At 43.0% G+C, this 16,839-nt stretch overlaps 1 protein-coding gene across 3 annotated transcripts in view; it reads right to left on the reverse strand.

Annotated features, from left to right (window-relative positions):
* Window positions 1–16,839, reverse strand: part of TGFBR3 (transforming growth factor beta receptor 3) — a 235,682-nt gene that overhangs the window by 80,841 nt on the left and 138,002 nt on the right. For all 3 annotated transcript variants that reach the window (XM_088444889.1, XM_088444886.1, XM_088444888.1), the window contains exon 5: window positions 297–471. In XM_088444889.1, the coding sequence (XP_088301015.1) occupies window positions 297–471 (175 nt within the window). The remainder of the gene's footprint in view (window positions 1–296; window positions 472–16,839) is intronic.

Here is a 16,839-nt window from a genome sequence, read left to right on the forward strand (position 1 = left end):
TGATAACATTATTACTACTAGCTGGCTAATGCAGTTAAGAGAGTAGATTGATCCAGCGACAGACACCTACTGCATCCTGGAACACTTTGTTGTCAAAGCAGGACCACTTATATATTCCGTTAATGAAAGGTAATCAAGCACAAACAATGCTAAAAAATTCTGCTGTGATATGACCCAAAGAAATTCTGTATAACTCTGTAAAACATCCAGGAATACTACATACAATTCCTCCCTCACCTCTTTAATTAGGTAAACTACAAAACAGGACAACACCTACAATAGAAAACATAACATACCTTCACCCACTTTAATGTGAATATATTTGGTCATTTTGACTTCTGTGAAAGAAGTGACAGCTCCATACTTATTCATGGCCCATTGTAACAGGTCCTCATTACCAGAAGGGAGCATTTCTTCTGACTGTGATGATGGGGGGCTCTCCTCGTACTGAACGGAAGATCCTTGGGATACCTAATAGGACGATAAATCATGTGACTTTTACATCATCACCTTAAGCAAATTACACCTACATGTAAAACCTATTCCCAAGACTGACATCAAATTACTCCTAAAACTGGATATTAAGCACTGTTGACTGATTTTTTTTAACTTGGTACATCAAGCTAATAACCTTTTAGATACGATAATGCAATAAGAATTACCAACATATCATTTGCTCATAATATTTTTATTATTTTATTCTCTCCTGAATGTGGAATTTTGCACAAGTGAAAGGTAGATAGGATAACGTCCCCGTTCTCTATAGCTTTCACCAGAGAAATGTAAAGGCAATTACAAAAGTAACTACACTTATCATCATTTAATTATTTGAAACGCAGCAACAGGATTGTACATAAGGAAGACAGCTCAACTTCTAACTACTATAATAAGAATGTTTATAAATTAACACATACGCTTTACATATTAATATAAATATATTGCATATTTTAAATTGCTATTAAGCATGTTACAATTACCTGCATGTCATTTTTGTATGATTATGATTATATAACTTTTTAGCAAATACTTATGCATTAATGTTTTAGGGGCTGATTCATAGTTGGATGCTGCAGCGATATCTGATGCATTAGAGCAATGTTTTCTTGTCTGCTCATGTGTCTGAGTTACAACGCACATACATCATAAGTTTGTTTGTACAGAGTTGCAGTACAGATTTAAACGCATGGTAGAAGTGTATTGGAATTGTATTGGTGTTACTGGGCGGTGACTGGGAGGCAACAGGGGATTGGCTAAAAAGAAGACAGAGAGGTTGTGGCTTATGGGAGCATTGGAGGCAGGCTTGCCTACCCTCCCAATTTGGTCAGGAGCCTCCCGAATATCGGGTGCCGCTTCTGACCCCCCCGGAAAGGCAGGCAAGCTTCCCGGCTGTCGCCTGCCCCCCCAGACCACTAATAGAAACCCCCGCAGCAGAGGAGGTGAGGGGCGTGAATGACGCAATTTGCGCTGAATCGCGTCATCGTGGCCCCGCCCCCTGCTTCACAATGCCCTTAATTTCGACATTGTGAAGAGGAAGCGGGGCCACGATGACGCGATCGTGTGGTCACGCCCCAATGAGGGGTCATTGCCTGGCCACAGCCCCCGCTGTACGCGGGCATTCAGCTCCCGCCCAGAAGGAGGGAGCTGAATGTCGGCAAGTATGATTGGAGGCATGTTGAGAGAAGCAGATGATTTATTGCGAGCACGTCGGCAAGTGAGCACCCCGATATGTCTGTGAATGACGTAGTTCATAAAAATATGCATCTACTCTGCAGTACAGCAGATGGGCGATATATCTGCAGACATATAGGAGCATCTGGTTGTGTGTACACTGGCTGTAGGGACCACCGGTGACTGACAGCTCAACTGGGTGGACAAATTCAAATGCCCAACAAGTTGTGATGTCAGGGAACACACATCGAGCGGCTGATCGATAACTCTATATAGCTTACCTTAATCAGCCACTGTGTCGGCGGATCCGTCGGCACAGTGTGTACCCAGCTTCAGGTTCATATATGTATTATAGTCATGGACTTTTTTGAGGTTGGACTATGCCAGACTAATCTTATCACCTATCAACACTTGTTGTGGAGGCTGATCTAGTTTAACATCACTTCCATTGAGAGGAATGAAGTGTAGCTTGTAATGCAATCCAACGAAAACATGTTACGTTTAAAAAGTTAATCACAAATGAGTTTCAACAAAAATAATCAAGCAATAGACACAGTTCCCATAATCAAGAACAGGGGAAGGGGGGATTGCGCATAACTAAAACCGATTCGCTGATTAAAATATGAAGAGACACTGTTGCTAGTATACACAAACCCTTGCCCTGGCCTGCAGAGCAGTGTGATTTATAGGCTTATCAAGAAAAGGAGATTTTATATATTTATACTCACATTCCTTCATTTCATGGCATGTATGTTTTACTGATAAGGGCTTATGTAAGATTTATGTTGACGTCATAAACTTGTTGATAACAATTTAAAGCACAAACTAATGATGCATATAGTACATTTATGTAGACTTGGGCTGAATTGGTTAAGAAGAAGCTATCGTTCCAGCCCAGTCAAATTACCTTTACTATGTGCTACCTAATGGCATGACATCATTGTCAAAATTGAGTACGTGAAATCTGAACCAAGGAACATTTCACTGTGTGACCATCAGCTTTTAATTTAGGTGTTGGAAAAAGAACTGGCTAGTTTGCTTCCAACACCTGGTGCTTTCTAGCCTTGTTATATTACTACAGGGAATTGCAGCTAAGTGTTATCAGCGATATCACGCAGAATCAATCTGAAGCTGTAAACATTTGGAACAGATTGAAGACATGAATCAGATACGTAATTCTGACCTACCGTAGCACCAATTATGAAATGTTGCAGTAAAACAATGAGTTACGTGTAGTGTTTGGAGAGATTATAATCAATGATGCCAAAATCCACGGCTGCCCTTTTTGTTTGGAGCTGGAAAAATGTAATTTCTAAAACTACCACTTACAGCAGTACCCATACTTAGGTATAGATGTGTCCACATACATCTTGACTCCTTGTAAGTTTAACAGCCTTCTAGTTGGGCTATGCCGTAGCGCCGAGCATCTTTTTGTTCAAGTTTCCCCCTTAAAATTGATATTCTTCGCAAAGCGACGTGAATAGGATGCACAGACAGCTTCTGCTGATTAAAATGATATGTGGCATGCCTATATTCTGTGTGATACTGCGGGTGTATCTGCATGCGAAATGCTACGTTACAGTGTCACAGCCGCTGACACTGTGACGTAGCATTTCACATGGAGATATAACCGCAGAATATACAGTGCCATGCAAAAAAATTCACCCCCCTTGACTTTTTACCTTTTATGTTACATTTCATCCTGTAATTAATTTTTTTTTTTTTATATGAATTTTATGTGATGTATCTGCACAAAATAGTCTAGTTTGGTGAAGTGAAATGAGAAAAAAATATATAAAAAAGAATCTTTATAATTTAAATTTTGAAAATTGGCATGTGCATATGTAATCACCCCATTTGCTCTGAAGCCCTTCAAAAGTTCTGGTGCAACCAATTACCTTCAGAAGTCACATAATTAGCGAAATGAAGTCCACCTGTGTGAAATCTAAGTGTCACATGATCTGTCAGTAAAAACACACCTTTTCGGAAAAGCCCCAGAGGCTGCAACACCACTAAGCAAGAGGCGTCACACCATGAAGACCAAGGAGCTCTCCAAACAAGTCATAAAAAATGTCCAAATCTTTGATGATCCCCCAGAGCACCATCAAATCCATCATCATCAAATGGAAAGAACATGGTACCACAACAAACCTGCCAAGAGAGGCCCACCAAATCTCACAGACCGGGCAAGGAGGGCATTAATCAGAGAGGAAGCACAGAGACCAAAGGTAACAATGAAGAAGCTGCAGAGTTTCACAGCAGAGACTGGTGTATCTGTGCATGTGACCACAATAAGCCGTACACTCCATACAGCTGGGCTTTATGGAAGAGTGGCCAGGAAAAAGCCATTGCTTAATGATAAAAATAAGAAGAGACGATTTGAGTTTGCCAAAAGGCATGTGGGCGACTTCCCAAATGTATGGAGGAAGGTGCTTTGGTCAGATGAGACTAAAATTGAACTTTTCGGCCACCAAGGAAAACGCTATGTCTGGTGCAAACTCAACACATTCCATCACCCCAAGAACACCATCCCCACAGTGAAACATTGGTGGTGGCAGCATCATGCTGTGGGAATGTTTTTCAGCAGCAGGGACTGGGAAACTGATTTGAGTCGAGGGAAAGATGGATGGTGCTAAATACAGGGATATTCTTGAGCAAAACCTGTTTCAGTCTGCCTGTGATTTGAGACTGGGACGGAGGTTCACCTTCCAGCAGGACAATGACGCGAAGCATACTGCTAAAGAAGCACTTGAGTGGTTAAATGGGGAAATATTTAAATGTGTTGGAATGGCCTAGTCAAAGCCCAGATCTCAATCCAATTGAGAATCTGTGGTCAGACTTGAAGATTGCTGTTCACAAGCGGAAACCATCCAACATGAAGGAGCAGGAGCAGTTTTGCCTTGAGGAATGAGCAAGATGTGGCAAGCTCATAGAGACTTATCCAAAGCGACTTGCAGCTGTAATTGCCGCAAAAAGGTGGCTCAACAAAGTACTGGCGTTAGGGGGGTGAATACTTCTGCACGCTGAAGTTTTCTGTTATGTTGTCCAAAATGTTGTTTGATTCACAATATAAAAAAAACACAACTTCACAGTTGTAGGTATGTTCTGTGAATGAAATGATGCACACCTTCACACAATTATTATTATTATTATTATTATTAGCATTTATTTATATGGCGCCACAAGTGTTCCGCAGCGCCTTACAAAGTACAAAAACAAATTGTATACAAGTGACTTACAGAACAATACAATACAGGACATGGATAATATATATTGCTACATTAGTGACCATATCACCCAGATAAGCAACAGAGCATAAGCAACCAAGTGTTAGGTGCCCTAGTGGTGAGAAAGAAGTAAATGACACTATAGTAAGGAGAAGCACAAGAGGGTAGATGGCCCTGCTCGTGAGAGCTTACATTCACAATTCATTTTAATTCCAGGTTGTGAGGCAACAAAACATGAAAAATGCAAAGGGGGTGAATACTTTTGCAAGGCACTGCAGGCATGCCGCATATCATTTAAAGGAAAAGGTCGCACAAAAAGACGCTCGGTGATACGAGTCACACGACGCACACACATTGCGACTCATAGCACATGGAGGATAGATGTATATATGGACACATCTGTAAATAGAATACCTAGGAGTATAGGTATTCCTGAGTAATAATTGCACATAATACCAAGGTTACTATAACTACAGGAGCACAGATACAGTAAATTAATGACATGTAATACCATGAGAGGAGTAACTGCAGATATAGAAATACCTCTCTACAGTAAGTACAAGTTATAAAATGGGACCGGTGTCTAAAGGAGTTTACACCTGAAACATTATAGGGAGTGTAATGATTTGGGCAATGTTCTGCTGGGAAACCATGGGTCTGATTATTGATATGGACACTGAAATACCACTTGGTGCTTCTTTACTGCGGCTCTGTACAAACAAAGGGGGTCATTCAGACCCACTCGCGAGCGGCAGTACGCTCGCAAGTGGGTCGATGTTCCCCACTGCACATGCGCACGACGGAGGGAGCCCCGTCGTGCGCATGCGCGAGACCCGGCGAGCGACGGGCTTTCCATCGCTCGGGGTCTCGCACCAAAGGGGGCGTGCTGTCGATGTTGATTGACAGCACGCCCCCTTTGGTGGGCGTGCCTGCCAGACGGAGGCGTTCCCATGGGAACGCCTACCGTCTGAAGCCGGCCCCACTGACATCACTAGTGATGTCAGTGGGAGTGATTTTGGCTCTGATAGAGCCAAAATCACTCCTGGGCTTGCGGCTGGGAAACCTGACCGCAGGGTTTCCCTCGCAAGTCCGATGGTCGCGATGGTCAAGACCATCACTACCATCTTTTTGCACGCTCGTATATGCTGTGGGTGGTGACCCACAGCTATACGAGCGTCCAGGAGGACGCTCCATTTTAATGGAGGAGGGCCCTGATTCAGAGCGAGCGCTCTGGTCAGAGCGTCCGGCTCTGAATCAGGGCCAAAATCAAGACACGTGCAGACGAAAAACATTGTACAACTGCGTCCGATATCGATGCTGCGTCTGAGTCAGAATCATTCCCTCTATGCTATAATACAAGCTACTCCAACTGCATGTGTGAAAAACAATCAAACTAGTGAACCAGAGACAAGTGGATTTGAAAACTGTGCTGGCAGATTTTCTAAACCTTTATTAAACTATCATAAAAAAAGGTGATTAATAAAAAGTTACTTTGCATTTACAGTAATATTTTACTTGGAGTGTGATGGCTGAAGGCTACCATGATAAAACCATACTTACCGACTGTCCTTATTTAGGCAGCTCAGTCCTGATATTGGGCAACTGTCCCTATGCCCCCTGGCTGTGGATCAGTCTTTTATTTTTTTTACAATGTTTTGGTTTTCTGATAATGTTTTTTATGGCTTCCAGATTTTATGCCCATATACAACTGCTTCATAAAACAGTCACTTAAATCCAGAGCTTAATTTGTGGATAAAAAAAGTGGAACTCAAAAACTTAAATGGCATATGCTGAGAGAACATACAAAATGATCTTTATATATTAAAGGTTACAGAGCCAAAATTAGTACTGTAAGTGCTTTCCTGTGTGTTCCAGCACAAGTTAAACCCTGTTTTTCATACTATAGAATGCACAACGCTGGCTCCTAACAGGCATCGGAAACACAGTAATAAAGAGGGTACATGTTGTTTCCCCCAATGCACATTACAGATGTGTGCCATTATAAACAACCCAGTGAAACCAGTTAAACAAATGTCAGCAGAGGCCGAGCCAAGCTGTACGTCTGCCATCCCAAGACCATTCTGTTTAGATCTGCTTACGGGTTGTATTATATTTTTACCAGACTTATATTTCTAATGTGAAAACTTGGCTTCAGTACTGGTAATTTAAAAGTAAAGATCTCTGCCTCATCTGTCAATTCTATAAGCTTTATTACAGCGGCTTAAGGTGCTGGCTTGATCCCAAAGTCTTTTATTATTACTGGACACAAGTCAACGGCCTGGCTCACAAATGAAATACAAAAAAATCTATTTTGTGTTTTCACACCTGACATTAAGGAATAATTATATTACATCACGAGCATATAAGAAAGTGACTTAAGTACAATGCAAATAAAGTCTAAGTTTACACATAATAAGCAAGTTCCCAAGTTTAATTTAAATATCTGCAACCAAAGGACAGTGCAAGATATACAACAGAGGGGGTGATTCAGCTTAGGACGGAATTGCAAAACTGCACGCAGACAGCTTTGCAATTCTGTACTTGCTAATATGCAAATGCAGCAGGAGGTGTATGACACCATTGCTGCATTTGTGATCCCAGCACTGCGACCGAGGTTTCAGGCTGAGATCACTGTCACGACCATCTCAGCTTACTCAGGCTGGTCAGCTTGCAGGGCCAGGAAACTGCGTCCGTGGATGTAGCCCCTGGCCTTGCCACTCCCGGAAAATGGGACAGACATGCCCCATTTCCTGGAACACTTGTCGACCCCACCCCCGCACTTCCCCTTAAATGCCTCCGCCTGTCATTCAGGCAGAGACATAGAATGTGCTGCGTGCTATCATCCAAGACCCGTTCTGCATATTCGCACGCACAGATTCCCGATAACCGTGAATCTGCGTTCAGCATTGCACATACGTGCAATGCTGAATCAGCCCCAGAGAACGGATTAGTGCTACAAGATAGGAATAGCAGGCACCATACAGGTTAACTGTTTAGTTTAATAAACCATCAACACTTGCAGATGGTGCAATGGTTAGCATTACTGCCTCACAGCACTGAGGTTGTGGGTTGGATTTCCACTTTGGCCCTAACTATGTGGAATTTATATATTCTCCCTATGCTTGCTGGGAGGATATATACTGGTAGGTTGCTTGGCTCACAACAAAAATTAACCCTAGTGTGTAAGTAAATGCATGTACATGAGACTTATGAATTTGTGTTTTTCTTATGAATTTCCTGACTTCAGAGAGAGCATTGAACCCTCTTGGATCTAATCCACTTACTTAGTGAAGTGGTTGGGGCCATGATCACACGATCTGCAATAAATCACGGCAACTTGGGCCTCCCCTCTGGGCAGGACCATCTTATATACGCACACTGGGCAATTTCAGAGGGCCCCACGATTCTAGGGGCATTTGAGCAGGCGCAGACAGGGCCAAGGGAATCTACATGGTGTGCGGACGATCGCTCCGTGCATAGGGCATCCAACAGATCGGCAGGCAGACAAAGATGCTCCCCAGCTGCTCTGATTCTGAATTACACACAATCAAAGCAGTCAAGCAGCATTCTCTAACTACCTCCCAGCCTGCTGCCAAAGAGCCAGACTAAGGGTGGCACCCCCCCCTTGGCCCTCCTCTCTCAAGGGCCATCCCATAATTTAAACACAGCTGCAGTGCAGAGCAGGAACTGCACTGCGAGCAGTAGAATAGCAGAGGGAAGTTTAGTCCGTAATCCTCGCTTTACATCAGGTATTTTATATTTAAACATTGATTTTGGTGAAAGTACCAATAAATCTAAAGGTTTATTTTATTGACCGCTTACATTTTTATTCCCGTGAATGGATGGGTAGGGGTACCAGTGTATTGCTTTGCCCAGGGCCTAAAATGCTGTTAAGATGGCTCTGCCTCTGGGACCTCCCAGAGGATTGTTCCCAAAGGTCTGCAATTATGTCTTAAACCAGGAACAGTTGGGAAGTATGGGCCTTATTTATCAACAAGTTTTATCATTCACAATGAGTGATAAAACTCATTGTGTATGATAAATAGTGCTCCAGCCAATCAGCTTCCAACTGTTATCTGTTTGAGAAATTACAGTTGGGAGCTGATTGGCTGGAGCACAATTTATCATATGCAACAAGTTTTATCACTCATTGTGCATGATAAAACTCGTTGATGAATGAGGCCCTATGTGTTGTATGATGTGAAAAGGTTAGTATTCTGAAGTTTTGGGCTAGTATGTAGACATTTTTTTTTTATTACATTTTTAAACTTTAACTTTAGAAATTAGAAATTAACTTCTCTTTGAAATAGGGGTCTTTTGTCATTCTAGAACACTAGGGGGATGAGACAAATGCTCTTTGGCCCTCTCTAACCCACAGTCCACCATTACTAGAAAGTGTAATGCCACTGTCCCCTGGAGGTGAGGCCTCCAGTAACAGTGGGTACAGAGCTACTGCCTCATATTTTGGCCGATGCTATCTCCCTAAATAGGTAGAGACAGTAATGCTGCTTTATGGCTGGACACAATTTTTTTTTATATTTTGTTTTGCAGCAGAAACTGTCATTGGTTGTCAGGACAGCTGTGCTTACACAGGAAATCATTTATTAGTTTTAGCTTCCCACTGACTTGATGAAATAGTTGACAGCTTTCAGTGATTGCTACTACAGTACTCACTTTTTTAACTATTTATAACTCAATGAGAATCATAGCACTTAGCTTATTTAAAAACAATTGAAAAGTTCCCACAAACACTAGATAGATAGATAGATAGATAGATAGATAGATAGATAGATAGATAGATAGATAGATAGATAGATAGATAGATAGATATATTTATGCTGCATTGCAAATATGAGATGCAGCCACTATTGAAGAAGAATTACCAATTGCGCCCATCACTCTACATACCAATTCTTTGCTATCGGGAGGTGGCTCTACAAACTAGCTATGCGCCTAGCTTTGTGTAGAGTTGCACAAACTCTGAGGAGACGCACTGTTTTCACTCCCTGAGGAATTTACTACAGCAACAAAATGCAATGGCCATATTGAGGCCCACATTTAATAGCCTGAGATTTACGGTCTATAGTTTTAAGGCAAAACTCTCTCTATATTCGACCACTCGCGGCTCCCGTGCACATACAGTCTGAGGCACTCAGCCATCAGCGCAGCACACACTCGGGGGCATGCAAACAGCTTGTCTTATTTCTAAATGATCTATTCATTTGTTTTTGAATATATATATTAGTTATAAATTGTGTAAAATATTTGTAGATCCTTGTGAATTTAATTGAATCTGCATAAACCTCTATCTTAACACAGATGACACACTGATTCTTACATGGGCCGCTTCCCATGTCCCCACTCTTTAGCTGGTTTGATAAATCTCCCTCCCAGAAAGGCCGAATCACATCCCACCTTCTAACTGCGAGTAACATCGGTTACAAAACATTGTACATGACATACTGTAAATCATATCAGAATTATCCGCATGCGCTATATAAGTGTTAATATAATGTATGTACTGATTAAGAACTGATGCATGTCAAATGGTTTTTATCTTAGAGGTACCCCTGTAATAACATCAAGACCATTATATTCATCCGATCCCTTCCTCCAAACTTCAGCAATAACCTTTGTGATACCCCACTGGGTAGTTCGGACTTATACACTGGTATTTGCACAAAAGACTGTCAAACACTATCATCAGCTGTACCAAGGATTGGAAAGACTTTTTGACTTTTCGACTTAAGCGAGGACTAATAGTCCCTCAGCTATACCACAACAGAAATCCAGAGGGCCAACATGGTCACAAAGAATACATCTCCCCCCTTATGGCCATATCCAATTAGCCCCAAACACTGTTCGGGCGCTAATTGATCCCCGCGATCGGCGAAAAACGTGGATTTTTGCCGATATTTTTTTTCTCCCTATCCTATTACTTCTGGCGAATCACCTGTTAACACATAGGAGCCACGATAAGCTCGATAAGCTCGTGGCCCTATGTGTTCTCGCCTTTTTTTGGCCGAAAAAAACGGCACTTTTCGTGGATTATATTTCGGGACACATCAGGTCCCGAAACCTCCCCCTCCCGATAAGTGCCGTTGTCAGGCCGACTAAGGGGCTAATTGGATAGCCCCAAGCTAGCTAAATAGCCGCGATAATTTACCACGGCTAATTGGATATGGCCCTTTGTCTCATTCATGGCTTAAATTAATCATGAGTGAGGAGACATCGTGATGGCTTCATTCCATATGGCACTATTGTGTACTGTTTTTTTTATATACAATGAGCAAAGTGTCGGCAATTGTACTGATGCCAAACAGGGAAAGCTTAGGATGAGATCTGATCTCTGCCAGCTCAGTGTTGGTGCAAAGATCAAGTCCTTTTGCGTACACCCTTATAAACATCAAGGAGCACCCTTAAAAAATGTACCCGCTCCACCCTTTATCTCAGTTTAGTAATCTTGTACAACAAAATGCAAACAGCATTCAGTATGTAGCCTACAGCCGGAAGTAAATTGTACATATAATGGAAACATTTTCCAGTTGTCAGGAGTGAATGATACAGGTTGGAAAAATGGCAATTCAGCACAGTCCCACATGTGTTATTCATTGCAATAGCTACTAGTTGTCAAGATAACGTTACCATATGTGCTGCCACTGTCCAACCTCATTTTATCCTAATGTGTGACATGTGAAGAAAGTATCAATATAAAAATGTATCACAGTGGAAAGGATGAGGGAGAAAAGTCTGGCTAACAAATCCAATTTTAGGTCATGAAGCTGAAACAAAATGATCCGGTGATCTCCTGTATGGCCATTTACCATATTATTGGTAACCGCAGCACTTGTTAAATGATAGGCTACAACACCTAGGATTACAAACAACTGTCCTTGCCCCCTGTGGGGTTGGGTACGGGATGCCAGCACTCGGGATCCCGGCGGTCAAAATCCTGACGCCGGCACCCGACAGTATTAGGATACTGACACCAGTCAGTAGGTATCTTAACCCTTCCCCTACTCCTCCCTCCCCACACCCTGATCCTAACCTACCCCTAGTGCCTAACGCTAACCCTTCCCGCATAGTGCCTAACCCTAACACTCTCTGCCTAGTGCCTAACCCTAACACTTCCTGCCTAGTGCCTAACCCTAACACTCCCTGCCTAGTGCCTAACCCTAACCCTTCCTGCCTAGTGCCTAACCCTAACACTCCCTGCCTAGTGCCTAACCCTAACCCTTCTCGCATAGTGCCTAACCCTAACACTCTCTGCCTAGTGCCTAACCCTAACACTCCATGCCTAGTGCCTAACCCTAACCCTTCCCGCATAGTGCCTAACCCTAACACTCTCTGCCTAGTGCCTAACCCTAACCCTTCCCGCATAGTGCCTAACCCTAACACTCTCTGCCTAGTGCCTAACCCTAACCCTTCCCGCATAGTGCCTAACCCTAACACTCTCTGCCTAGTGCCTAACCCTAACACTCCCTGCCTAGTGCCTAACCCTAACCCTTCCCCTACTCCTCCCTCCCCACACCCTGATCCTAACCTACCCCTAGTGCCTAACCCTAACACTCTCTGCCTAGTGCCTAACCCTAACCCTTCCTGCATAGTGCCTAACCCTAACACTCTCTGCCTAGTGCCTAACCCTAACCCTTCCCGCATAGTGCCTAACCCTAACACTCTCTGCCTAGTGCCTAACCCTAACACTCCCTGCCTAGTGCCTAACCCTAACCCTTCCCGCATAGTGCCTAACCCTAACACTCCCTGCCTAGTGCCTAACCCTTCCTGCCTAGTGCCTAACCCTAACACTCCCTGCCTAGTGCCTAACCCTTCCTGCCTAGTGCCTAACCCTAACACTCCCTGCCTAGTGCCTAACCCTAACCCTTCCCGCATAGTGCCTAACCCTAACACTCCCTGCCTAGTGCCTAAACCTAACCCTTCCTGCCTAGTGAACTTTTAATTGGGGTTGAGCAGAGGTAACAATGGGAGTGATTTGTGTACAGTCACATCACAGAGTAGAGTAGCATGTCATCCCCTCCTCAGATAAATAAGGTTCATCGAATTACTCCCCACACAGTTTATTAAGCAGTTCATCCATTACAGTTCTGTCCCTCCATGATTTTCTGGCTGTTGAAGGGGGTTAAAAAGAAAAGAATCTCCCTCATTCCCTGCTGTTCAAAATGTGCACTAGTTTAACCTTGTATTATATTCCATGATAATCTCTGTGCATATTCTTCAAGCGATATAAACATTACACGGACAATATAAAGCAAATCTACACCTACACCTTCTATAAAGTAGAAGCCAACACAAACACTACTTGTCCTTGACTGACATGCTGAACTAGGCAGCTGAAGGGGGTGTAAAAAAAACTACATAAAGTCAACTCCCTTTGAAATGTGAAGTGGTTCTGTCACTACTGAGTACTTAATAGACTTTTTCATTGAATCGCGAGGAATATATTCTGATATTCGGTGTTCTGTAAATATATTTTAAAGCCCACTCTCTCTTCCTTTTTTACTTGTATCTGGGGAATTGCTCATAGAATGTAGGCAGTATCTACACTTGTAAACCTACATTACAGCAATGGTGGACATATGCGGTATACCCTATTAAGAAAGCAGGAAGTAGTAATAGGGCCGCTTCCTGTACTTAAGCCCAGAGAGGAGATACACTGACAGCTTCGGGGGGCATGGCCGGTTTCTCCACGTAATTAGGCCCCACCCCATCAGAGGCGGGACTAGATGGCACAATTTGCATATTTTTAGCCCCACCCCTCCACACAGACCCGCAAATTTCCCATATAATCTCATTCTGCCCACTTCACTAGGAAGTGGTCCGGAAGTGGGAGATCCGCCTACTCTTCTAGGGGTGCGGATGCCTTTGCAAGCTACATGCAAGCCTCTGCAGAAGTGTAAATGCCCCAACAATTGAGCATCCTAACACTTTAGACCACTACTCTCATTACATGAAACATTTCTAATTTTTCCTGCTAAAATACTGCCCAGTTAGACTTACTCATGGCTTAGATTAAGCAGGGGGGTGAGGGGACATCATGACAAACTGAATTTAGGGTGTGTGGGACTTTATGACGCGTTTTGGCAACTGCAGCGCAACAATGTAATTTGCATCATCATTCTAGGTTATAGCCACAGATATATTTCCTGCTCATCTTCAGTGAGATTGCCAGACTATATATGAGTCTTAGTAGCCAGTATTAGTAGTAGAGATCATTGACCTGTAGAAACGCACTTGACCTGAATTTAATTTAAGACCTCTGGATGTGTAACATCACAGGTTCATCAAGAAATAAACTGAACCAGGATTCCAAGAGTCAGCACAAATATAAACTGAGCAAGCCCCTATGGTTTCTAGCTAAAGCCACAACAGAAATATGAGCTGCAAAAACATCAGTCTCACTTGTAAAAATAATATTAATTGTTTCAGCTCCTTAGTACATCTATTAATTTTACCTCTTTGTATCAATTCAAACTAATGATTATAAACTGCTTAGTTCCTGTTTTATAAGCAATTTGCACCTCTACGTCTTGCAGTCACTTTCAGCACATTCAATTTCCACCCAGCTCGCAGTGTGGAAACATTAATAGTTGCAGTTCCTATGAGTTTAAACACTGGCAGAGCATTTCCTATTACGCCTCACTCCTCTCCTAGCGGAGCTGGAGGCACACATCTGGATCTATTTAAAATACGATTCTGGAAATATATCCTCCTGATTTCCCGTTAAACGCTAAGCACAGGAAAACAAATGGCACTTGTTTTTCAGACAGTTTTGACAGCAATCCAAAAAGCAGACCAAGCCATTGCCTGACTAGAAGTCATTGGTATCGAATAACCATTTTCCAGCGTATGCGTTACAGCAGAATGGCTGCAGACGTTACTGGGCAAAACTGGCTTCGTGCACAGCAGCAGAGTAAATAATGACACAATCTTTTCTTATTCAACAGTTAAAAAAAGAACAATCAATTAATCATGTGATTAAACGGAACAATTCTGGCAGGCAGTCTAAATATTTTAACACTGTGATTGTGGGGTTGTGACTGAAATATTAAGTATAGCATTTTTTTACTGTTAAAAGTTTGACAAAACACCATCAGTTCCAGGGTTACTAAACCCAATTTCATTATAGATGAATGTTTCTTGTGTTTTGTATAAATGTACCTGTTATTTCAGATAGAGGAGGAAGAACATGTGAGTTGTATCAATATTTATTATATTGCAGCCAAACTGCGAGGAACTAGTGACATCACTGAGGCATGTGTGAGGAACTAGAGATGTCACTGAGGCATGTGTGAGGAACTAGTGACATCACTGAGGTATGTGTGAGGAACTAGAGATGTCACTGAGGCATGTGTGAGGAACTAGTGATGTCACTGAGGTACGTGTGAGGAACTAGTGACATCACTGAGGCATATGTGAGGAACTAGAGATGTCACTGAGGCATGTGTGAGGAACTAGTGATGTCACTGAGGCATGTGTGAGGAACTAGTGACATCACTGAGGCACGTGTGAGGAACTAGTGATGTCACTGAGGCATGTGTGAGGAACTAGAGATGTCACTGAGGCATGTGTGAGGAACTAGTGATGTCACTGAGGTACGTGTGAGGAACTAGTGACATCAATAGGGCAAGTGTGAGGAACTAGTGATGTCACTGAGGCATGTGTGAGGAACTAGTGACGTGACTGAGGTACGTGTGAGGAACTAGTGACATCACTGAGGCACGTGTGAGGAACTAGTGATGTCACTGAGGCATGTGTGAGGAACTAGTGACGTCACTGAGGTACGTGTGAGGAACTAGTGACATCACTGAGGCACGTGTGAGGAACTATTGATGTCACTGAGGCATGTGTGAGAAACTAGTGACATCACTGAGGCACGTGTGAAGAACTAGTGACATCACTGAGGCACGTGTGAGGAAATAGTGACATCACTGAGGCACGTGTCAGTGATTCATTGTGGAGTGATAGATTTCTATCACAGATCTCAGTGACGTGACTCATGGATGTCACTAGTTCTTAATGGATTTATAGGCTAATGAATAGTGGTTAAGTCCACCACAGTTCTGTCTTTACTATGCGAGGCATCAGAGCTAATATTTATTTTTGGGTCCCAGCCTCTGCCTCTGGGAGTAAGTTTATGTCCAAGATGTAAACACAGACATAGATCAATGCTTGTTGGTACAAACAAAACAATTACTCGGTAGAGCAGTAACTTTTAGGGAAATATTACATAGTGGATGTACGGATGGGTCCTCCTATACCTAGCCTCAATACACCATGCGGAGCAAGACGCCTGGTGTGAGCTGGCAGGTCCCGTGCGACTATGCTTGCGCCAAACTTCTTTCTCGGACGAAAATTTGTGTTAGTTGCAATCAGATGCAACAAACAGCTTCACAAGATGCACTAATTATTTTGATATGTGACACTTGTGTATCTGCGTGTGTCAAAATGCTTGGCGCAAGTAGAGTAGCACGGAACCTGGTACACCAAGAAAGGCTCTTTGGTGCAACTGCATGAATAGTGTATGAGGACACATCTGTAAATGTGGTGTTGTTATTGTGGAAATGGAGAACAATGGTATGTTACGGTAATTGCCTTACCTTCATGGTAAGAAGTAGGGTTCTTTTCTATGTCAGGAACTGGTGGAGCTCAGTTGCCTGAGAGGGATGTCGTTTATATCCCGGCTGTCGGAATGGCAGGTGCCGGAATCCCGACACCAGTCAGAATCCCGGTGCCAGAATCCCGACGGTATTAGGGTTAGGCACTAGGGGAGGGTTAGGGTTACGCTGCTTGGGGGGGAAATGTTAGGTTTAGACTGCGGTGGTGAGGGTTAGATTTAGGGTTAGTCTACTTACCGACAGGTGTCAGTATTCTTACCCTGTCGGGATTCCGGTGTCAGGATTGTGACCGCCGGGATCCTGAATGCAGG

The sequence above is a fragment of the Taudactylus pleione genome, unplaced genomic scaffold, assembly GCF_031769625.1.
Source record: "Taudactylus pleione unplaced genomic scaffold, aTauple2 ptg000373l, whole genome shotgun sequence".
NCBI lineage: Eukaryota > Metazoa > Chordata > Amphibia > Anura > Myobatrachidae > Taudactylus > Taudactylus pleione.